Source organism: Mustelus asterias, chromosome 21 (assembly GCF_964213995.1).
Source record: "Mustelus asterias chromosome 21, sMusAst1.hap1.1, whole genome shotgun sequence".
Classification (NCBI taxonomy): Eukaryota; Metazoa; Chordata; class Chondrichthyes; order Carcharhiniformes; family Triakidae; genus Mustelus; species Mustelus asterias.
The window spans coordinates 66,690,085-66,715,217 of NC_135821.1; the positions used below are offsets into that span (position 1 = coordinate 66,690,085).

At 45.0% G+C, this 25,133-nt stretch overlaps 1 protein-coding gene across 1 annotated transcript; it reads left to right on the forward strand.

The window, feature by feature from the left end:
- Nucleotides 1-4,538: 4,538 nt before the first annotated feature.
- On the forward strand, nucleotides 4,539-24,186 carry LOC144508977 (F-box only protein 39-like). Its single transcript, XM_078237197.1, has 4 exons — nucleotides 4,539-5,000; nucleotides 10,284-10,856; nucleotides 20,006-20,182; nucleotides 24,058-24,186. The coding sequence occupies exons 1-4, from the start codon at nucleotides 4,554-4,556 to the stop codon at nucleotides 24,184-24,186; spliced, it is 1,326 nt and encodes a 441-aa protein (XP_078093323.1). The 5' UTR covers nucleotides 4,539-4,553.
- Nucleotides 24,187-25,133: the final 947 nt, after the last annotated feature.

Sequence of the window (25,133 nt, forward strand, 5' to 3'; positions counted from 1 at the left end):
TCTCTTTCCCTTACTCTTCCTTCTCACTCCAGCCTTTTAATTTCATTTTCTAACTCCAACTGTCTCATTCGCAATTTAATTATTTCTAACTCCATTGCACTTGACTATTCCTCTGCTGGACCGAAATGCTTGATTAACCCCGTTACAATTTCAGCTTTCTTATTTTCCTTGGTTAAACCCAATTTTAGTCTATTTGCTAATTCCACAATTGTCATCTGTTTCTCTAAAGTTTCTTGGCAAATCTGGGAAGCATCTTTGACCCCCCAGTACTTCTTTAGCAATGTTAAGAGCCATTTCCTCACTTAGGTTTACTTTAAAGATTTAAGACTGTTCAGATCCTCTTTAGAACTGTTCAGATCCCGGACCCCGAGCCCCCAATCTGTTAGGACGCAGAGGTTAATCCCCTTTACCTCGCTTCGTAATCTGTTAAAAGTGTTTGGGAAGATGTTAACTGTTCTTCATTAATGTTTAGAGGTTCATTAACAGAAAGATCTGACACTCACTTTAGGTGAATAATTAACAACTTATTTATTTAACCAACCGGAACTTTATCCAAACAAGGGACATAGCGATTAAAGTAAGGTTCGACTAGAACGCTGTTCCAATAAATTCAGTAAGAAGTCTTACAACACCAGGTTAAAGTCCAACAAGTTTATTTGGTATCACAAACTTTCAGAGGTTGCAGAGGTTGCTGTGGCAACCGCACAATCTCAAACAGACCATTGTCTGCAGCAAACTACCCAGCCTTCAGGAGAACAGTGATCACGACACCACACAACCCTGCCACAGCAACCTCTGCAAGACATGCCGGATCAGCGACACAGACGCCATCATCTCACGTGAGAACACCATCCACCAGGTACATGGTACATACTTTTGCGACTTGGCCAACGTTGTCTACCTGATACGCTGCAGGAAAGGATGTCCCGAGGCATGGTAAATTGGGGAAACCATGCAGACGCTACGACAACGGATGAATGAACACCGCTCGACAATCACCAGGCAAGTCTGTTCTCTTCCTGTGGGGGAACACTTCAGCAGTCACAGGCATTCAGCCTCTGATCTTCGGGTAAGCGTTCTCCAAGGCGGCCTTCACGACACACGACAATGCAGAATCACTGAGCAGAAACTGATAGCCAAGTTCTGCACACATGAGGACGGCCTCAACCAGGATCTTGGGTTCATGTCACACTATCTGTAACCCCCACGACTTGCCTGGGCTTGCAAAATCTCACTAACTGTCCTGGCTGGAGACAATACACATCTCTTTAATCTGTGCTTAACCCTCTCTCCACTCACATAGTCTGTACCTTTAAGTCTTAATTACCTGTAAAGACTCGCATTCCAACCATTATCTTGTAAATTGAGTTTGTGTCTTTATATGCCCTGTTTGTGAACACGAGTCCTCACTCACCTGAAGAAGGAGCGACACTCTGAAAGTTGTGCTACCAAATAAACCTGTTGGACTTTAACCTGGTGTTGTGAGACTTCTTATTGTGCCCACCCCAGTCCAACGCCAGCATCTCAACAACGTGGCTACCAATAAATACAAGCATCATTCATTACCATAAAAATAATAATACTAACTTAGTCACTCTCAAAAAAATATACAAACCGGTTTTGTGGCTTTGGAAGAAAACCTTTGGAGTTCTTTTGTCGAAGTTGCTGAAAGTTTCTGATTTGGCACCCTTCTGGTGAGCAGATGGAGAGCTCTCTTAAGAGATATTTTTAGCTGACAGAGAGCCGCTCTTGCCCTCTCTACGTATTAAGAGGTGGCAGCTTTTTAGTTCCACTCTACTGAACTAACTGAATTGAACTCAACTGAAAGCAGGCAGTTGAGTTCCTATTTTTATATCTTTGATGACCTATCCATTTTCCTACATCAGGATTGGTCTGAGGCTGTCAACAACAGCAAATTCAAATTTGATTGGGTCCTGACCGCTGAGAGCCTTCTTTAAACCGATAGGCTATCAAAATGCAAAAGCCTGCAAAGCCTGTTACCAAGGTAACCCTGATGCTTGGTCCTAGTTACAATTATTGCAATCTGTGTACTCTGTATTTTAAATGTTCAAGCACTGAACACAAAACCAGCTTTTAAAGCTTCATAAACTCAACTTCACAACAATAGGGAACAAGTGTTCTCATTGGTGGAAGAATTGAGAATGAGAGAACACAGATTTAATATAATTGGCGGGAAAAGCAATTGAGACATGAGGAGAAACATTATCATGCAACAGGCACTTTGGATCTGGAGTGTGCTGCCTGACAGTGTGACAAGAGACAGGGACAATTGAGATATTCAAGAAAGAATTGGATTATAATCTGAAATGGGTAATTATCGGATGGGCACTTAATGGAGCTGTTTCACATGGCACAGTTATTGATCACAATCGATCGTCAATTTAGAGTCATCTCAAATTATTGATAACCCCCTCAGATGATAAATAAAATAATTTTCAATATAAGAGTGATGGGGAGAAGCTCGGGGCACTCTGTGTATTGCTCATTCAGAGCTGCAGCAGGAATGTATCAGCTGAACAGCCTCCTTTATTCTGTGATTGTATAGGTTCTTGGGTTTTAATCAGCTATCTAATTACACAGGTCGCAACTAGCCTCAGCATTACAGAGAGAGTGAGCAGTAGAAAATGGATAAGTAAAATGGAATAGGTGAAAGGGAAAAGGTACGTCACCGTCAGAGGTTTCTATAAATTGCCCAAAATTGAAAAATTAATAATGGTATAGTGACAAATTCTGATCCTGAAAATGGGTGTCGGAATGGAGGGAGATCCACAATTAAACTGAGAACAGCTCAGAGACTGACCAAGGGAGTAAGTATAACTTTGACAAATGGAGTTCAATGTGGGCAAATGGAAGCTCATCCATTTTGGACGCAAGAAAGATGAAGGTTGGAACTTTCCGGCTGTTCACGGCAGCAGGATCTTCCGGCCCTGCCGACCATAAGACCTAGGAGCAGAATTAGGCCACTCGGCCCATCGAGTCTGCTCCGCCATTCAATCATGGCTGATTTTTTTTCTCATCCCCATTCTCCTGCCTTTTCCCCATAACCCCTGATCCCCTTAATAATCAAGAACCTACCTATCGACGGTGCACCACCTGCGTTTCCCAGCGGTGAGGAGTGCTTTCAATGGGAAACCCCGTTGACAACGGCATGTCTAGAAGATCCGCCCGCTGGCCAATGGTGGGCTTCCTCCAGCCACCACAAAACATGTCGTGGAAAATCCTGCCCAAATTTTCTAAATGGTGAGGAACTACAAAGCGCAGAAGAGAAAAGTGATTAAAAACACAATCGTTAAAAGGTTCAATCTCAAAGATAAATCCATAGAATCCCTGCACTGCTGAAGGAGGCCATTCAGCCCATCGAATCTGCACCGGCCTTCCAAAAGGGCAGTCAACCTAGGCCCACCCCATCCCTGTAACCTCACGCATGGATCATGGCTAACCCATTTAACCTGCATATCTTTGAAGTGTGGGAAGAAACTGGAGCACCCGGAGAAAACCCACGCAGACACAGGGAGAACAAGCAAACTCCACCCAGGCGGTCATTCAAGGGCGGAATTGAACTCAGGTCCCTGGCATTGTGAGGCAGCAGTGCTAACCACTGTACCACCGGGGACATGGGTTCAAATACCACCGCAGGGGCTGGTAGAAGTTGAATCAAATTAATAAATCTGGAATATAAAGCTAGTCTCAGTAATGGTGACCACCATGACAACTGTGATTGACTGTTGTGGAAACACAACCCATTCACTAATGTCCTTAAGGGGAGGAAATCTGCCACGTTGACTTGGTCTGATCTACATGCAGATCTGCAGCAATGTAGTTCACTCTTAATTGCCCTCTGAAAGTGCCCAGCAAGCCACTCAGTTCAAGGGCAATTAGTGATGGGCAACAAATGCTGGCCTTGCCAATGATGCCCACAACCCATTGGAGAAAAAGAAAAAAATGTTTTGAGTTAAATGGACTCAATTACAAAATATATAGAGCGGCTGGAGTATGTTATGAAATCATTCTATCTGTGTTCCTTTAGCAGTCAGGTAAGGACATTTAAACTCCACACAGACAGTCACCCAAGGCAGGAATTGAACCCGGGTCCCTGGCGCGGTGAGGCAGCAGTGCTAACCACTGTGCCACCGTGCCACCCATCTGACAGCACTATTTGCAGGCACTTAAAAATCCCGACCGATATGTTATGAATCTTAGTTTTACATCTTACCAAGTAACACTAGCTGGTTGGTACTCAATGGGGCGAATTTTCCCATTTTGTCTGCATGGGAATCGTAGTTGTTGATGGGGGGGGCGGGGGGGAAGACCACGGAAAGGTCCATTGACCTCGGGCGGGATTTTCCAGTTCCGGGGCGAGCGTGGCTGGAAAATCCCGCCCTACGCGTTGATTCATAATGAGGCTGTCAATAAAGTGATTAAAATAGTATCTCCGGCCTGTCGAGTGTGATTGACATTTCGACTGGTTCTGATCGATCTAATGTTTGGGCTTTAATCCTTGTCGATCCTAGCATTCACCGTGGTTGACCGGGATGGAAATATCCCACGATCAGTGTACAGATGCAGGAAATTGGAGTGAACTGCCGGAGGTGTCCCTGAGACAGGTGTTCAGATGGCTGGGAGACCAGGACAGGGTCCGGGCAGCACTGGTGTGCAAGTGCTGGAACCACGTGATGCATTCGCCAGCCCTCTGGAGGTCCAGAACGTTCACCTTCTGTGGGAGACCATCCAAATATCGCCGAGCTGAGTACGAATCCGCCATCTGGTACGCCAAGAAGTTTGGCAGGTATCTGGTAAACTGTGAAATTAAGTTCATGAATCCGTACAATTCCCTCCTGACGAGGAGATTCCAGATAACAATGAGGAGCTTCCTTGCTCGCTTGGGAAACGAAAACAACCGATTAAAATCCTTCACCATTCAACATCTGGAGTTGGATCGCCTCGTGTGGAGTTCGTCTGTTAGGAGCGCATTCCTGAAGGTATCGTCTTCCAGGATAAGTGTCTGAGTTATAAGGAGAGGCTGGATAGACTGGGACTTTTTTCTCTGGAGCGCAGGAGGCTGAGGGGTGATCTTATAGAGGTCTATAGAATAATGAGGGGCATAGATCAGCTAGATAGTCAATATCTTTTCCCAAAGGTAGGGGAATCTAAAACTAGAGGGCATAGGTTTAAGGTGAGGGGGAGAGATACAAAAGGGTCCAGAGGGGCAATTTTTTCACTCAGAGGGTGGTGAGTGTCTGGAACAAGCTGCCAGAGGTAGTAGTAGAGGCGGGTACAATTTTGTCTTTTAAGAAGCATTTAGACAGTTACGTGGGCAAGATGGGTGTAGAGGGATATGGGCCAAATGCAGGCAATTGGGACTAGCTTAGTGGTTAAAAAAAAGGGCAGCATGGACAAGTTGGGCCAAAGGGCCTGTTTAGTGGTGCTCTGGCCTCTAACTTGAAGGTTCTATGCTGGAATCGATGCAAGACTCGATGGGCCGAATGCCCTCCTTCTGCACTGTACGGATTCTATGAATCCCACCTCAGCACAGAAATCAGAGCTGATGCTCCGTCGCAGCGCTGGGGGAGTGCTGTACTGTTGGAGGTGCTGACTTTTGCATAATACATTGTGCCTGGGCAGATGTGAATGATCCTGTGACACTATTTGGAAGAGGAGTTGCTCCCCGCCCAGTGTCTTGGCCGATACATATATCCCTCAGTTGACATCATAAGACTGTCTCTTTATGTTGCAACACTGTGTGTGTGGGAGTTCCCTGAGGGCACATTCGTTGCCATGGTTCCCACATCAGTGTCAGTGACTTCACTTCACAGAATGTTTCACTGGTTAGACATCGTCTTGAGACATCTAGTGGTCATGCAGAATGCAATATAAATGCAAGCATGTATTACTGTCAGGGAGCTCTGGAATCACATCATAGAGCGGAACGGGGCCATTCGGCCCATCGAGCTTGCACCGACTCTCCAGCAGAGTATCTTTCCCAGTCCCACCACCCTACCCTATCCCTGTAACCCCACACATTTACCATGGCTAATCCCCTTAACCTACACATCTGAGGACAATATAGCACGGCCAATCCACTCACCTGCACATCTTTGGAATGTGGGAGGAAACCGGGCAACCCGGAGGAAACCCATGCAGACATGGTGAGAAGGTGCAAGCTCCACACAGACAATGACCCGAGGCTGGCATTGAACCTGGGTCCCTGGCACTGTGAGGCAGCAGTGCTAACCATTGTGCCACCGTGCCGCACTTGAACACAGTGTTAAAAAGATGCTAAAGGTTCCTTTAGTAATCTACAACAGCACTCTGCCCTATCCTTCTATCTTTTAATATCCCTGACATTTTTAAAAGCTTTTTTTTAATAAGTAAATAATGTTCTGAATTTTCTCTGGTCCCTCTGCTCTTCTCCTCCCTTGAGATCCTTTTAAAAACCAAGCTCTATGAAAGTTACAGGTCATCTGTCCAAATATTGCTTTCTTTGGCTTATCCAGTCTGTCGATAATGATTCATATCATTGCATTAATGCAAGTAGAAGTAGGTGCTTAAGCGATGGCCTTGTGGTATTATCGCTGGCCTATTAATCTGGAAACTCAGCTATTGTTCTGGGGATCCGGGTTCGAATCGCGCCACGGCAGCTGGTGGCATTTGAATTCAATAAAAAAAATCTGGAATTAGCAAGCTCTGATGACTATGAAACCATTGTCGATTGTCGGAAAAATCCATCTGGTCCATTAATGTCCTTTAGGGGAGGAAATCTGCCATCGTTACATGGCCTGGCCTACATGTGACTCCAGAGCAATGTGGTTGATTCTTGACTGCCCTCCAAGGGCAACTAGGAATGGGCAATAAATGCTGGCCCAGCCAGCGATGTCTATGTTCCACGGATGAATAAATAAAAACTGATTGTACTAACAATGGTGACGATACAGTAACACAGCCAAGCTCTTGTGGCTGCCTCTGGTGCTCTGTATTTCTCACCAGTCCGACTGCCGTAACTTTCCCTTTCAATTCCAGTTGTCCCCGTGTTTGGAGTAACGATTGCCTTTGCCAAAATCCAGGGGAAAACAGTACAAGGATCAAACGAATCAAGCACAACCTCTCAAGAATTGTGAAATCAGACTTCTGATGCAACAGTCAAATTTTTTTTAATAGATGAAATTATTTGAACAAAACATTTGATTTGATTTGATTTGATTTATTATTGTCATATGTACTGGGATACAGTGAAAAGTATTGTTTCTTGCACACTATACAGACAAAGCATACCATTCATAGAGTATGTATGGGACAAGGAAAGGAGAGGGTGCAGAATATAGTGTTACAGACATAGCTAGTGTGTAGCGAAAGATCAACTTTTGCTTCCCGGCTTGGGTCACTGTCTGTGTGGAGTTTGCACATTCTCCTCGTGTCTGCGTGGGTTTCCTCCGGGTGCTCCGGTTTCCTCCCACAGTCCAAAGATGTGCGGGTTAGGTTGATTGGCCATGCTAAAAATTGCCCTTAGTGTCCTGAGATGCGTAGGTTAGAGGGATTAGTGGGTAAATATGTGGGGATATGGGGGTAGGGCCTGGGTGGGTTTGTGGTCGGTGCAGACTTGATGGGCCGAATGGCCTCTTTCTGTACTGTAGGGTTTCTATGATTGCTATGATTTCTATAAAGTCCAAAGATGTATGGGTTAGGTGCATTGGCCATACTAAATTGCCCCTTAGTGTCCGGGGATGCGTAGGCTAGAGGGATTAGCGGGGTAAATATGTGGGGTTATGGGGATAGGGCCTGGGTAGGATTTTGTCGGTGCAGACTCGATGGACCGAATTGCCTCTTTCTGCAGTGTAGGAATTCTTTGATTCTATATGATAAGGTAGGTCCATTCAAAACTCTGATGGCAGCAGGGAAGATTTTGATTTGATTTGATTTGATTTATTATTGACACATGTATTAACAGTGAAAAGTATTGTTTCTTGCGCGCTATACAGACAAAACATACCATTCATAGAGAAGGAAACGAGAGAGTGCAGAATGTAGTGTTACAGTCACAGCTAGGGTGTGGAGAAAGATCAACTTAATGCGAGGTAGGTCCATTCAAAAGTCTGACAGCAGCAGGGAAGAAGCTGTTCTTGAGTCGGTTGGTACGTGACCTCAGACTTTTGTATCTTTTTCCCGAAGGAGGAAGGTGGAAGAGGGAATGTCCGGGGTGCGTGGGGTCCTTAATTATGTTGGCTGCTTTGCTGAGGCAGCGGGAAGTGTAGACAGAGTCAATGGATGGGAGGCTGGTTTGTGTGATGGATTGGGCTACATTCACAACCTTTTGTAGTTTCTTGCAGTCTTGGGCAGAGCAGGAGCCATACCAAACTGTGATACAACCAGAAATAATGCTTTCTATGGTGCATCTGTAAAAGTTGTTGAGAGTCATAGCTGTCATGCCAAATTTCCTTAGCCTCCTGAGAAAATAGAGGCAGCACATTCTTAGCAATAGCACCAATATCTTTAGACAGACCGACTGCATTTCTTAATTACTCCCTAAGACCTGCACTGTAACAAAATATCCAGAATCCATTTCCATAGCAGGAAGGTCTACTTCGGTAAGTACAGCACAGGAACTGGCTACATGCATATAAAAATTCAGATGGGAACTCAGGGATGTGTGAAGTTATAAATAGCTGTTCATTGAACTAACTCCTTCCTCAGCTAATGGATATACTGTAATCTATGAAAGAATCAAAAGACTATTTCACCGCAGATGACCATAAATAACACACCTTTTCACTGTGTAATTGTGTATGTGATTTGGTTAGCACTGCTGCCTCACAGTGCCAGCGACCCAGGTTCGATTCCCGGCTTGGGTCACTGTCAGTGTGGAGTTTGCACGTTCCCCCCGTCTCTGCGTGTGTTTCTTCCGGGTGCTCCGGTTTCCTCCCACAGTCTGAAAGACGTGCTGGTTAGGTGCATTGACCCGAACAGGCGCCAGAGTGTGGCGACTAGGGGTATTTCACAGTAACTCCATTGCAGTGTTAATGTAAACCTTATTTGTGACTAATCAATAAACTTTAACTTAAATTTTTTCTAACAGTGCAAACAAAATTCAGGTCGCGTATCTTTTATCCGAAGCCCTTGGGGTCAATTGCATTTCTGATGTCAGATCATTTTAGGCACCGCATATAAACATGCATTTAGCCTCCCTCAGCCTAGGCTACCTACAGTCTATAGTAAATAAAATGGCTTGAAAAATCAGATGTATCATTGAATAATAAATTCAGGGTACCTGGAGTAAGTTTCTTTTTGACATATTCGCCATGAGAATTGCAAGATAAACAGTGCAGTCAAACAACTAATCTTCCCAGGCTAAAGATCAATGTGGTTCTAAAAAAGCATGGATATTGGATGTTTTTGGATCTATGGATAAAGGACACTTGATCTGTCCCACAGCAAAAAAACACCAGAAGCAATAGGTAAAAAATTAATATTTATAAAGCGAATATTACTGAGCACCTTAACTTTACTTGTGAAGTAATAATAAGTATAGAAAAAAACTAAATAATACGCTGAATTTGGAAATAAGAGAAGCTGTACCACTGTAGGATTTGCTGTCTATATTTAATTAGAAGTTCTGCATATTGTTGTTTAGGTATAACCAAAATGAGAGGCAGATTCGAGAGAACACCAGCTCTCAAACAGAACAACAGTAAACAAAAGTTTGGCAGTTAACTGTTCCCTGATGCATTCTCCATGGCAATGTCTCCACCAAACTTAGTTCACCTTCTTCTCATGCAGTAGAAATTGTTGTTCCCTTTGAGATTTGGTTTTCTTGCGAATCAGTCCTGATGAGTATCAAATGAAAAGCTTCAACAGCATGTTTCTTTTTTCGGGCATCACTCAAATTCTGTAGAATGACATTTTTTCTGTATTTATTCATTCGTGGGACATGGGCATTGGCCAACATTTATTGCCTATCCCTCGTTGTCCTTGGAGGGCAGTTGAGAGTTAACCACATTGCTGTGGCTCTGGAGTCACATGTAGGCCAGACCAGATAAGGAAGACAGATTTCCTTCCCTAAAGAGCATGAGTGAACCAGATGGGTTTTTCCAACAATGATTTCATGGTCATCAGATTCTTAATTCCAGATATTTTTTATTGAATTAGAATTCCATCATCTGCCAGGTCCCCAGAACATTAGCTGAGTTTCTGGAATAGCAGTGCTAATACCACTCGGCCATGGCCTGAGTGACTATATATATGGGAATTGATTCTTTTTCCTCTTTCCAAAGAGCTTGAACTTTTTTCTCCGCCGTGAGTGCAGACACCTTCAGTCGTTCAACCTGAGGGGAGCACGATTAGGCATGGAGCAGGGCTTTTCCATCTTGAACTCGCTGATCCACCAGAGGAACAGGAGCTCCATCTCTGAGCTCAACATCGAAGACTTCTTCAGCCATCACCTGGCCATCTATGCCAACCCCACCTTCCCCAAGATCATCCGCAGCTTCTGCAACCTTACCAGCATTTCCATCAATTATAACTGCATCTCTGATGATCTCCTGGACACCCTGTGTGAGAGCTGCTACCAGCACCTCCGCACCATGCACGTTAAATGCCACATCCACGATCCTCACAACCAGGTGGTCTGGGGACTCTCCTGGTCCAAGCTGGCCAAACGTGCCACCAACCTGAAAGTCAATTTTTACTTTGAACTTGTGATGAAGAACGATCGGCTGACTCGGATTTTGGTGCCGGAGATCCCGGTCAGGAGCTTAAATTTTCGGAGCTGCTACTTTAGCGACCCAGATTGGACCATGAAACCCACTCTGACTGATCTAATTCCCCACTACAAGAATACTCTACAGGTAAGAGATGTCTTACAGGTATGTCTAAAGACAGGTCATAGAGTCATAGAGGTTTACAGCATGGAAACAGGCCCTTCGGCCCAACTTGTCCGTGCCACCCTTTTATTTTAAACCGCTAAGCTAGTCCCAGTTGCCCGTATTTGGCCCATATCCCTCTATACCCATCTTACCCATGTAACTGTCTAAAGGCTTTTTAAAAGAAAAAATTGTACCCGCTTCTATTACTACCTCTGGCAGCTTGTTCCAGACACTCATTACCCTCTGTGTGAAAAAACTGCCCCTCTGGACACTTTTGTATCTCTACCATCTTACCTTAAAAATTTCAATACCAGAAGATCACAGTGGTTAGCACTGCTGCCTCACAGCACCAGGGATCTGGGTTCCGATTGGGTCACTGTGTGTGCGGAGTCTGCACGTTCTTCTCGTGTCTGCGTGGGTTTCCTCCAGGCGCTCCGGTTTGCATTCCACAGTCTGAAAGACGTGCTGGTTAGGCGCATTGGCCATGCTGAATTCTCCCTCGGTGTACCCGAACAGGTGCCGGAGTGTGGCGACTAGGGGATTTTCACAATAACTTCATTGCAGTGTTAATGTAAGCCTACTTGTGACACTAATAAATAAACTTTAAACAAACTCCCCAGATCATGAACTCTCTCAGACATGTAAAAGGGCTGGCTGATTTTTTTAAAAAAAATTATTATTTGCTGGGACATGGGCATCGGTGGCTGGCCACGGCACAGGGGTTAGCATAGCTGCCTCACAGCACCAGGGACCCGGGTTCAGTCCTGGCCTGGGGTGACTGTCAGAGTGAAGTTTGCAAATTCTCCCCGTGTTTGCGTAGGTTTCCTCCGGGTGCTCTGGTTTCCTCCCACTGTCCAAAGATGTGCGGGTTAGGTTGATTGGCCATGCTAAATTGACCCTTAGTGTCAGGGGATTAGCAGGGTAAATATGTGGGGTTACAGGTATAGGGCCCGGGTGGGATTGTGGTCGGTGCAGGCTCGATGGGCTGTAGGGATTCTATGATTCTATGGCTTATTGCCCATTCCTAGTTTCTCAAGTGCAGTTGAGAGTCAACCACATTGCTGTGGCTCTGGAGTCACACGTAGGCCAGACCAGGTAAGGATGGCAGATTTCCTTCCCTAAAGGACATTCATGAACAAATTGGGCTTTTACAACAATCGACAATGGTTTCATGGTCATCATTTTAATTTTTATTGAATTCAAATTTCACCATCTGCCAAGGTAGGATTCGAACTCAGGTCCCCAGAGCATTACCCTGGGTCTCTGGCTTACTAACCCAGTGACAATACACTGCCTCTCCTCCATTCTTTACACACAACACCAAAGAGATTCAGTAAAAAAGTTGTGAGTTTACTCAGTTCAGAAGCAATGATGAGAGGATTTTGTTTCCCCCCCGAGGGTTATGAATCTTTGGAATTCTCTCCCCCAGAGAGTAGAGGCAGTGTCATTGAATATTTATAAGGCAGAGGTGAATAGATTCTTGGCTAACAAGGGGGTCAAAGGTTTTATCGGTGGCGTAGGCAGGAATGTGGAGTTTAAGCCACAATCAGATCAACCATTTATAGGAATGGAATTGCTATAGTGCAGAAGGAGGCCATTTGGCCCATCGAGCCTGCACTGACAACGATCCCACCCAGGTCCCAAACCCCACTCTGCTAATCTCCCAACACTAAGGGACAATTTAGCATGGCCAATCCGCCTAACCCGCACATCTTTGGACTGTGGGAGGAAACCGGAAAACCCGGAGGAAACCCACGCAGACATGGGGAGAATGTGCAAACTCCACTCAAACAGTCACCCCAGGCCAGAATAGAACATGGGGCCCTGGCGCTGTGAGGCGGAGCAGGGTCGAGGGGCCACATGGCCTACTCCTGCTCCTAATCCGTATGTTCACACGCTTTGAGGTAAGCTGTCTGAGACGTACAGTTGTCTGAATGACAGGAAGGGTTAGGTGAAAAACGCACAAAATGCAACCCTTCGTGGATTGAGTTAGAATAATCAATATAACTGAGGCACACAGAGCAGTCATCTCAGCTTGGTGGGCATGACCCTAAACTCGCGAAAGGAAAATAGTCCCGGATCCCTGCACTGACCCCTCCTGGATAAGGAGCGGACACGGATAATGACGGAAACATGTTCGCCTATGACAGTGACGGTTGAGTTGCTCACCAACACTTCCTTTATCGCTCACACAGGAAGAATGTCCACTTCATAAGGCGTCATAGAGGACAGTCAGGCAAAGAGTCAAGTGCCTTTACCAGAACAACTGGTAAAAGAAAAAGACAGTTCATTCACAGTTCATTCCATTGACGAAAATCTATCTTTTTAGGAGCAGCTGATCACATTTTCCATGACTCAGATGAAACCAAAGCATAATTTACAAGTGAAAACTCATGTTAAAGTTTATACGTAACTTTTAAGTGTTTAGAATGTCTGAGACCTTGATTTTGGCACTGGTTGACCCTACTGTGCAGAGCTATGTCACAACAGATGATCCATAAATTAGGCCGGATTGAATCCACTCGAGGAAGCTTAGAAGAGAAATAACCTTGTGGGGGATAAAATGCAGCCAAGACCAAACCTCTAATGTTTAAATAGCACAACTGCAATGTGCCTTTATTATGACCTTCAACCTCTTGACACGTTTTCCCCAGTAACCTTCATTTAGATGAACACTGAGGACTAGAATCACCTTTACTTACACAGCTACTCTGGGAACCAAGACAAACTGTACAATTTTGTCCCCTGTTGGCCATTCAAAAGGAAATGTTGCTATTACTCTAACCGCTCTCTCTCTCTCTTGCCACAATCTACAATTACCTTCCACGTTAATGTGCAGAAATTGCAATGTTCCCCTGGTCCACTCATCGTGTAATGAGTAATGAGTAAAGGCAAAAAAAAGTACAGTAAATACTGGAAATCAAAAGAAAATTTGTGGTTATCCAAAGGAGGCAGATAAATATGGATTCATGTTTCAATTGTACTGTTACATATGAACTCAATTTGCTGATATCTGAGCATTGCTGAAAAAAGAGACATGCTATTGAAGTTTTTCACCTTGCACTCATCAGGCACAGCTACACAGGTAAACTGACTGTCCACTTGATAAGGTGTCAGCATGTGAAGACTGCTGGTTGGTTGACAAGTGGACTCTGATTGGCAGAGACGTTGGCATGGAGAATGCAGCAGAGAACAGTTAACTGTTAGTTTCAGTTAACTTGAAATTTTGTATTTCAAGTTCACACCAGGCATCAACTCTGAGTGGAAGACCATCCCTTCACTTGTTCATAGCAGGCAATGTACTGACCGTGCCCAACCAGCCTATGCTTGCAAAACTCAAAGTGCCCAACTGTAGATGTGATTCCGCGATTGTACAACACTTGCTGAACAATCTTGACAGTGCTAAGATCTACACTGAAAACCAATTTAAGATTATCAGTTGGTCTCGCATTGCGGTTCACTTACACGCACTAGAAGCCACATACGTTCACTCACGGGGACCAGTTCTTTGCAGATAGAAGGAGCACATCTACACATTGCATCTTTTCCAACTAAACAGAAGTTGGGGGAACAGTCATTCCCTGGTTCATTCCCCATGGCAATGTTTTGACCAATCAGTCGACCTGCCTGATTTGCATATGAAATAACACCCTCGCAGTTAATGCATGTCTCTTTTTTCAGAAATGCTCAAATATCAGCAAACTGAGTTCACATGTAGCAGTTAACTTCTCTTCTGAATTCGCCATGGCAACACTTCTACCAATCAGAATCCACTTACCAACCAGCCAGCACTTGCTTCTCATGCAGTAGAAATTGTTGTTCTCCTAACTGTTTGTTTATATTGTGTAGCTGTCCTGATGAGTGCAAGATGAAAAGCTTTGATAGCATGTCTCTTTTTTCAACAATGGAATCACAAAATTGTTATAGTGCACAAGGAGGCCATTTGGCCCATCTTGTCTGGACCAGCTCTCATAGAATCATAGAATCCTACGGTGCAGAATGAGGCCACAATCCCACACAGGCCCTACCCCCTCCACCTCATGCATTTACCCTTGCTAGTCCCCTGACACCAAGGGGCAATTTTGCATGGCCAATCTACATAACCCGCATGTCTTTGGACTGTGGGAGGAAACCGGAGCACCCGGAGGAAACCCAAGGGGAGAAACCCAAGGGACAAGGGGAGAATGTGTAAACTCCACACAGACAGTGACCCAAGTCGGGAATCGAACCCGGGTTCCTGGAGTTGTGAGGCAGCAGTGCTAACCAATGAGCATTGTAATTTAGTGCCATTCCCTGGCCTTTTCCCCATACCCTGCACATTGTTTCTATTCAAGTAATCATCTATTGCCCTCTTGAATGCCTTGATTGAACCTGCCTCCACCACACTTCCCAAGTGGTATATTCCAGATCTGAACCTAATTGCTGTGTGGAGAAGTTTTTTCTCACATCACATTTGCAAATCATTTTAAATCTATGCCCTCTCGTTCGAGATCCTTTTACAAGGGGGAACAGTTTCTCCCTATCGACTCTGTCCAGCCCCCTCATGATTTTGAACATCTCTATCAAATCTCCTCCTAACCTTCTTCTCTCCAAGGCGAACAGTCCCAAACTCTCCAATCTATCCTCATCATTGAAGTTTCTCATCCTTGGAACCATTCTTGTGAATCTCTTCTTCACTCTCTCCAATGCATTCACATCCTTCCTATAGTGTGACACCGAGAACTGTACACAATATTCCAGCTGAGGTCTAATTAGTTTATTGTATAAGTTCAGCATAACCTCCTTGTTCTTGTACTCTATTCCCCTATTAGTAAAGCCTAGAATATTGTATGCTTTATTACTTGCTCTCCTCACTTCTACTGACCTATACACATATACACCCTGGTTTCTTGCTGTTCCTGTGCCCCTTTTAAAAATTTCACCCTTTATTTTATACTGTCTCTCCATGTTCTTCCTACCAAAATGCATCACCTCGCGCTTCTCCGCATTGAACTTCATCTGCCACCAATCTGCCCACACCACCAACTTGTCTATGTCTCTCTGAAGTTCCACACTGTCCTCCTCTCAGTTTATAATACTTCCAAGTTTCGTATCAACTGCAAACTTTGAAATTGTTCCCTGCACATCAAGATCTAAAGCAGGAGGAGCAAGTGTCCCAATATCGGCCCCTGCGTAAACCTGAGTACAAACCTTCCTCCGGCCTGAGAAATATCCATTAACCGTTACTCGCTGTTTTCTATTATTCAGCCAATTTTGCATTCATGTTGCTACTGTCACTTTAGTTCCATGAGCTATAACTTTTCTCACAAGTCTGTTGTGTGGCACTGTATCGAATGTTTTTTGGAAGTCTATGTACATCACATTCACAGCATTACCCTCATCAACCCCCCTCTTTCAAAATACTCCAGCAAGTTAGTTGAACACGATTTTCCCTCAAGAAATCCATGCTGACTCTTCCTAATCAACCCACATTTTTCCATGTGACTATCAATTCTACCTCGAATAATTGTTTTCCAGAAGCTTCCCTACCGCTGGATGTTAAATCGACTGGTCTGTAATTGCTGACGCATATCCTTAAATTTGTTTTGAACAAATGCGTAACAATTGCAATTCTCCGGTCCTCTGGCACCTCTCCTGTGTCTAAGGAAGACTGAAAGATTATGGTCTGCGCCCCTACAATTTCCAATCTCATTTCTTTCACTATCCCTCGATGTATCTCATCCGCTTCCGGTCAACTTTACGTACCAGCAGTTTATCCAATACCTCCTCCTTATCAAGTTTCAACCCTCCTGGGGACAGAGTTTCCTCCTCTGTCACCATGGCCTAGGTAGCATCTACTTCCTTTGTAAAGACAGAGGCAAAGTATTCATTTAACATCTCAGCCATGCCTTGTGCCTCAATGTGTAAATACCCTTTTTGTTCCCTAAGCGTCCTACCCCTTCTTTTACCACCCATTTCCTATTCAGGTGCTAATAGAGGACTTTGGGATTCATAGAAACATTGAAGACAGGAGCAGGAGGAGGCCATTTGGCCCTTCGAGCCTGCTCCACCATTCATCATGATCATGGCCGATCATTCAACTCCATAGCCTAATCCTGCTTTCTCCCCATAACCTTTGATCCCATTCACCCCAAATGCTATATCCAGCCGTCTCTTGAATACATTCAATGTTTTGGCATCAACTACTTCCTGTGGTAATGAATTCCACAATTCTTTGGGTGAAGAAATGTCTCCTTATCTTTGTCCTAAATGGTCTACCCTGAATCCTCATGTCCAGACCCCTGGTTCTGGACATCCCCACCAACGGGAACATCCTTCCTGCATCTACCCTGTCTAATCCTCTTAGAATTTTATAAGTCCCTTTGAGATCCCCCCTCATTCGTCTGAACTCCAGCGAAAGCAATCCTAACCTAATCAATCTCTCCTCATACACCAGTCCCGCTGTCCCCGGAATCAGCCTGGTAAACCTTTGCTGCACTCCCTCGAGAGCAAGAGCATCCTTCCTCAGAAAAGGAGACCAAAACTGCACACAATATCCTAAGTATGGATGGGTATTATGCAATGGGTATTATTGCAACAACACATCCCTGTTTCCCTTTTACATTGGCTGCCAGTCTTTTATTGAAATCCATCTTTGCTTCTCTTTTTTGCTTTTTCACCTCTCCTCTGAACCTTCTGCATTCAGCTTCATTCTCCATTGTGTTTTCTACCTGACACCTGTCAAAAGCACACTTTTTCTACCTTAACTTAGTTTCTATCTCCCTTTTCATCAAGGGAGCTCTGGATTTGTTGCCCTCCCTTTCCTTTTTGCTTTGACTGTGCTGGAACCATTTCTTTTTTGAAGGTAGCCCATTGTTCAGCTAACTTTGGAGTTTGCATGTTCTCCCCGTGTCTGCGTGGGTTTCCTCCGGCTGCTCCAGTTTCCTCCCACAGTCCAAAGATGTGCAGGTTAGGTGGATTGACCATGGTAAATTGCCCCTTTGTGTCCCAGGATATGTGTGTTGTGGGATTAGTGGGATAAATACATGGGGTTATGGGGGTATGGCCTGGGTGGGAAGCTCTGTCAAAGATTGGTGCAGACTCAATGGGCTGAATGACCTCCTTCTGCACTGTAGCAAAAGGTTGCTGAAGAAGATTGGGTCACACGGAGTTGGGGGTAGGTTGTTAGCGTGGATTGGGGATTGGCTATCCGACAGGAAGCAGAGAGTCGGAATAAATGGGTGCTTTTCTGGTTGGCAGATGGTAACTAGTGGCGTGCCGCAGGGATCGGTACTGGGGCCTCAACTATTTACCATTTATATAGACGATCTGGAGGAGGGGACTGAGTGTAGGGTAACAAAGTTTGCAGACGACACAAAGATAAGTGGAAAAGTGAATCGTGTGGAGGGCGTAGAAGGTCTGCAGAGAGATTTGGACAGGCTGAGTGAGTGGGCGAGGATCTGGCAGATGGAGTATAACGTTAACAAATGCGAGGTTATTCACTTTGGAAGAAATAATAGCAAATTGGATTATTATCTAAATGGAAAGAAATTACAACATGCTGCTGTGCAGAGGGACCTGGGGGTCCTTGTGCATGAGACGCAAAAACCCAGTCTGCAGGTGCAACAGGTGATCAAGAAGGCAAATGGGATGTTGGCCTATATCGCAAGGGGGATAGAATATAAAAGCAGAGATGTCTTGCTGCATCTGTACAGGGCATTGGTGAGGCCGCAGCTGGAATACTGTGTGCAGTATTGGTCCCCTTATTTGCGGAAGGATATATTGGCCTTGGAGGGAGTGCAGAGAAGGTTCACCAGGTTGATATCAGAGATGAGGGGTGTTGATTATGAGGAAAGACTGAGCAGATTGGGTTTTTATTCGTTGGAATTTAGAAGGCTGAGGGGGGATCTTATAGAGACCTATAAGATAATGAAGGGGCTGGATAGGGTAGAGATGGAGAGATTCTTTTCACTTAGAAAGGAAACTAGAACTAGAGGGCACAGCCTCAAAATAAAGGGGGGTCAGTTTAGGACAGAGTTGAGGAGGAACTTCTTCTCTCAGAGGGTGGTGAATCTCTGGAATTCTCTGCCCACTGAAGTGGTGGAGGCTACCTCGTTGAATATGTTTAAATCATGGATAGATGGATTCCTGATCGGTAAGGGAATTAGGGGTTATAGGGATCAGGCGGGTAAGTGGAACTGATCCACTTCAGATCAGCCATGATCTTATTGAATGGCGGGGCAGGCTCGAGGGGCTAGATGGCCTACTCCTGCTCCTATTTCTTATGTTCTTATGTTGTTATGTAGGGATTTCTATGGTTCTATGATTGCATGATTCTAATTTTTCCCATCAACCTTTCATTCCAGTCTATTGGCCCAGCTCTGTTCTTGCCCCATTGAAGTCAGCTCTCCCGAGTTAATTATTCTTCCTCTGGATGGGCGGTACGATGGCACAGTGGTTAGCACTGCTGCCTCACAGTGTCAGAGACCCGAGTTCAATTCTGGCCTCGGGTCACTGTCTGTGTGGAATTTACACCTTCTCCCCGTGTCAGTGTGGGTTTCCTCCGGGTACTCCGGTTTCCTCCCACAGTCCAAAGGTGTGCGGGATAGGTTGATTGGCCATGCTGAATTGACCCTAGTGTCCGGGGATTAGCAGGGTAAATATGTGAGGTTATGGGAATAGAGCTTGGGTGGGATTGTGGTCAGTGCAGACACGATGGGCTGAATGGCCTCCTTCTGCACTGTAGGGATTCTATGACTACCTAATGTCCTTTTCTATCATCATCCTAAATCTTATGATACAATGATCACTATTTCCTAAATATTTCCCCACTGATTTGATCCGCTTGGCCCACCTCATTTCCAAGAACAAGATCTGGCAGTGTATCCTTTCCTGTTGGTCTGAACACACACTGCTGTTGAAAATTCTCCTGAACACACTCTAGGAAGTCTTGCCCCTTTACGCTGCGACTAGCCCAGTCTCTATTCAAGTTTGGGACGACCGAACGGCCATTTGCTGACATTTGATCTGTATTTTTCTGGTCTTGCATACTAATCAGAATAAACATTGATTCTGCTGAGCGTATAACAATATCTATATTTATGTGGATGTATTGCCCAGTCTTCATTCTGAGATGTGATTTCTCTTTGCAGAAATTGACGTTGGAATTTAATAATAGTCATGAACGGATTGATGATGAGTTACTCCAACTGGTGTTAACGTGTGAACGGCTGCACTATATGAAAATCTGGGCTTTTCTCAGTATTAAGTTTATTGAGACAATGCTGCAGTATCGTCAGGAGGGAAAATCCAACTTCCGCACTCTGAAGGTAGAGCAATTGTTGTCATTAACAGGATTTCAGGGCCACATTAGCATGAAGACTGGGTCATTGACATAATGCCTTACTGCTCAGGTTAATAAATACTGTAGTCAGCAGGTCCTTAATGTTCCAGCAATACATTCTCATCCTGTTGGAGTTGCAGAGTTCACCAACTGCTGGCCCTTTGTCCCCTGATATTGTAGAGCTATTGTTCTGTTTGGGTTCTATTGCAGTGGATCAGCGGTGGGCAACCTGTGGTCTGGGGGCCACATGCGGTCCACCTGGGTTCTGAGTAAGGCCCAGGAGACATTGTGTTGACCGTTCCAATGCGCAGGATTGCAACATTCTGCTGGTTTCCATCTGCGGAGTTTTTTTCCGACCGATATGAATGAAACTGAAGCGATTCGCATGTAAAGCAAGGGCAAGCAAAGCGGGGTGCGTGCTGATTGCTCACAACATTGACTGTGAGAGCCATGCGCTCCCTCTGTGTCCAAAGTGTCAAAATATTTCACTTGTTGATGACAGTTCTATTACTAAAACTTAAAGTTTATTTATTAGTGTCACAAGTAGCTTACATTAACGTCGCAATGAAGTTACTGTGAAAATCCCCTAGTCGCCACACTCTGGCTCCTGTTGGGGTACACTGAGGGGGAATTTAGCATGGCCAATGCACCTAACCAACACGTCTTTGGACTGTGGGAGGAAACCGGAGCACCCGGAGGGGACCCATGCAGACACAGGGAGAATGTGCAAACTTCGCACAGACAGTGACCCAAGCCGGGAATCGAACCCGGGTCCCTGGCGCTGTGTGGCAGCAGTGCTAACCACTGTGCCACCGTGATGCCCCCTTGAATGGTTTGAATTGAATGGTTAAGCATTTTCTATAACTCGTTATGAAATATTCAGCGTGTATTAAATGTATTTAACCTTATTCGTGGGATCGTGGTGAGTGAACAAGCTCGATTTCAATCCTGTGGCCCACTCACTAGCCTAGATTGCCCAGCACCCGGAGGAAACCCACGCAGTCACGGGGAGAATGTGCAGACTCCGCACAGACAGTGACCCAAGGCCGGGAATCGATCCTTGCCTCTCCCCCTGTTTATTGTTTCCAACACTCTAGTATTTTGCTTTCTCTTCCCCTTTCTTTATATTTTGACATTTTTGCACTTTATTATAAGGGGTCATATCAATTCACTTCTTTAATGTTGGCTTTTATGCGATAGGAACTGTGGGCAGACCCTCTGTGGATGAATACTGAATACTCTTCTGTTCAATTGACATCCCAGGTAGAGTTGCACTGGAGAGAAAGTTTAGGGAGTTTTGTTCCGCTACGTAAACAGGGCAGAGTCACGGCACATTCTAATCCCCAGCGATATCCTGGATGGGTTGAATGGTGGTTAGCACTGCTGCCTCACAGCGCCAGGGACCCGGGTTCAATTCCTGGCTCGGGTCACTGTCTATGCGGAGTCTGCACGTTCTCCCCATGTCTGCGTGGGTTTCCTCCAGGTGCCCCGGTTTCCTCACACAGTCCAAAAGGCTTGTTTGGTTAGGAGCATTGGCCATGCTAAATTCTCCCTCGGTATACCCGAACAGGTGCCGGAGTGTGGCGACAAAGGGATTTTCACAGTAACTTCACCGCAGTGTTAATGTGAGCCGACTTGTGACACTAATAAATAAACTTTTAAAAATTCTCCATCACTAAAACCTTAATCACTGAGATGTGGATGTGTCATATTTCTGCTACTGGCTCCTTTAACCTTTCACACTCCAGGTCGCCATGTCCTGTACCTTGGAGTCCAGAAATCACTTTCTCTTTGACGGTCAGCCACTGCCCCCTAGTGACTGAGCTGGGAAAGACACTGTCCATCCAAACCAGGACACTCCTTAAATTTATACCCCTCCATCTCAGTCAGGATAGCAAGAGGTTCTGTCATACACCCTTACTCCTGTGAGGGAGGGAGAGGCCCAGAAAAGACAGGGTTCATGCTTCCCGATTACTATTCCCCGATCCTTTTTGGAAAATGTAGAATTTTGGGTGAGAATCAGATTCAGTTTTTTAAAAACTGGTTCTTGGGATCTGAGTGCTTGCTGGCAAGACCAACATTAATTGGCCATCGTGAACTGCCCTGGAGAAGGTGGTGGCGAGTTGTCTTCTTGAACTGTGCAGCAGTCCATGTGGTGTAGGTGCACCCACAGTGCTGTTAGGAAGGGAGTTCCAGGATTTCGACCCAGTGACAGTGAAGGAATGGTGATACAGTTCCAAATGAGGATAGTATAGTGTCTGGACTGGAGGGGAGCTTGCAAGTGACGGTGTTCCCATTCATCTGCTGCCTTGACCTTCTAGATAGTAGGTTTGGTGGTGCAATCAAAGGAACCATAGGGAGTTGTTGCGGTGCAGCTTGTCTGTTGTATACACAGCAGCTGCTGGTGGTGGGGGGAGTGAATCAGAAAGTTCACTTATGATGCCCTCAATGATGGGTAAATCTAACTTACATATAAAAATGCCAGTTCACATGCACAATGTGCCACAGATTTCTTTTTATTCATTTGTGGGATATGGGTGTTGCTGGCTGGCCCGCATTTATTGCCTAGTTGCCCTTGTTCAGAGGGCAGTTGGGAATCAACCACATTGCTATGGCTCTGGAATCACATGTAGGCCAGACCAGGTAAGGTCGGCAGATTTCCTTCCTTAAAGGACATTAGTGAACCAGATGGGTTTTTCCGACAATCGGCAATGGTTTCATGGTCATCAGTAGATGCTTAATTCCAGATATTTTTTATTGAATTCAAATTCCACCATCTGCTGTGGCGGGATTCGAACCCGGGTCCATAGTCTAGCGATAATACCACTAGACCATCAGCTCCCCTAGTTGATATATTTGGAACTGTAGACCAAAATGAATCTGTGGAGAGAAGGGAGTAAATAAAAAGGAGAGAAGGGAAAATAAATGCAAACACTTTAACTTTAGTGAAGCAAAACCTAACCAGACTGCAGTTTCTCCCTTCCATAGCACAATATCATGGATCATTTGGATGAACTGTTTTGTGTTTATCAGATTTGGATTAAGTTTCATTTATTGGTCCCACCCATGGAAGACACAAAGGCTGGAATTTTACCACCTCAATGCGGGCGAGGCTCACCAGGATGGCATCCTCCGTTGGCCTCAGGCGGGATCTTATGAGCCTCAGGTGGGCGAGATGGTAAAATTCCGGCAAAATTCTTTCTATAAACAAAGACTGCCATTTGTAAAACTTACTTACCTTAAGTCGCTTAACCATAATCCTTTCTTTTCTTTATTCTTTCTTGAGATGTGGGCATTCATCGAATCATAGAATCCCTACAGTGAGGAAGGAGGCCATTTGGCCCATCGAGTCCGCACCGACTCTCCGACAGATCATCTTACCCAGGCCCTATCCCCCTAATCTCATGTATTTACCCCACTAATCCCCCTACCTACGCATCTTGGGACACTTAAGGGGCAATTTAGCATGGCCAATCCACCTAACCTGCACATCTTTGGAGTGTGGGAGGAAACCGGAGCACCTGGAGGAAACCCACACAGACACGGGGAGAATGTGCAATCTCCGCATAGCTAGTGACCTGAGGCCAGAATCGAACCCGGGTCCCTGGCGCTGTGAGGCCACTTCCAAAATTTGTTACCCATCTCTAATTGTCCTTGAACTGAATGGTTTGATGGACCATTTCAACAAGCAGTTAAGAGTTAACCACACTGCTGTGATATTATACACATACAGTTTAATAAAATATGCAATGTCTCAGGAATTAACAAAATAAGTTTGCCTTGGCTGGACTTGGGAATAGAGAGGGCTTGATTAAAATCTTTGAGACTGTTGATGTGACACGGACATTGTTTAATCGACAGGTGAGAATTTACATGCACAAGTACGAAACGAACGAAGAAGATAAGCTCCTGCGCAACTTGTACATTAAGTACAGGGACCTGATCGACACAGAACTCAATTATTTTGTAATTACTTACCCCTTGATGTAACGTACAGCTTTGCTGAACGGATAACCCAACTATGATACATTTAAGCAGTTAGAGAATCAATAAGTGTATTTGTCCGCCAGTCAAATAAAACCTTCAGAAACAGAGGTACCCATGTGTAGGAATAATTGGGAATCATAATATAAAACACTTGCGTAGCACAGTCTATTCCAGTTCTTATTATTGGCGCTGGGGAGATGGATAACCTAAGATGCAAAATGCTTTGACACTGAATTCACTGGCCGTGGCACTTCATCAGGGTCAGTCATTCATATCGGAGGTGGCAATGAAACCTTTTCAATGTGTGTGAGATTCTGCAATTGTATAGAACAAGTTGGAGGTCTCACTCTTGCAGAGATTCATTTCCTTATCAACAGAAGGGAGAGCCCAGCACATGAAACACGAGCAGGTCTTATGGTCTACCAGACCCGTGTGTTGTGATTGACTGGCAGACAGCCCCAAAGGTATTCTTAATGTTTCCGTGTTATCTGCCTATGAATGTTTAAACTGATCTTCACCCAACACTCTTTGGCCGTACAGATCTGCTGATCCTGCTGTAGGCGAGTGACAATTCGTGGAAAGAGCAGATACTGATAAACACAATCATGTGGAAAAGAAGCTTGGTGGATCAAAGCAATGTTTAGGTTTACCATGTTTCCTTGTTCCAACACGTGTTCATCCTTGAAGGGTCCCTCTCGCTCTGCAAACCCAAGGAGGGGAGGGCAACATGTACAAAAAGAGACTGCCTGGCCAACCTGGATCCCCACTGGGACAACTAAGAAACTTGTCGAGATAGCGGATTGAAAGAATGATAGGATGTGAGCGGTTGTCACCGATTCCCAACCGGGTTGCCAGTCTCAGCTGTACCAACAGGGGGAGACAAAGCCAGGTACCTCTCCAGTGATGGACAGAGAGTAGGGGTGTCACCGCCAGTGGGCAGGATTTTCCAG

Excerpts from the sequence above, each read along its gene's own strand:
- LOC144508977 (XM_078237197.1), top strand. The coding sequence starts at position 4,554 with ATGGAAATATCCCACGATCAGTGTACAGATGCAGGAAATTGGAGTGAA. Across the intron at positions 5,001-10,283 it reads TTAGGAGCGCATTCCTGAAG|AGCTTGAACTTTTTTCTCCG; the intron begins GTATCGTCTTCC and ends CTCTTTCCAAAG. Across the intron at positions 10,857-20,005 it reads ACTACAAGAATACTCTACAG|AAATTGACGTTGGAATTTAA; the intron begins GTAAGAGATGTC and ends TTCTCTTTGCAG.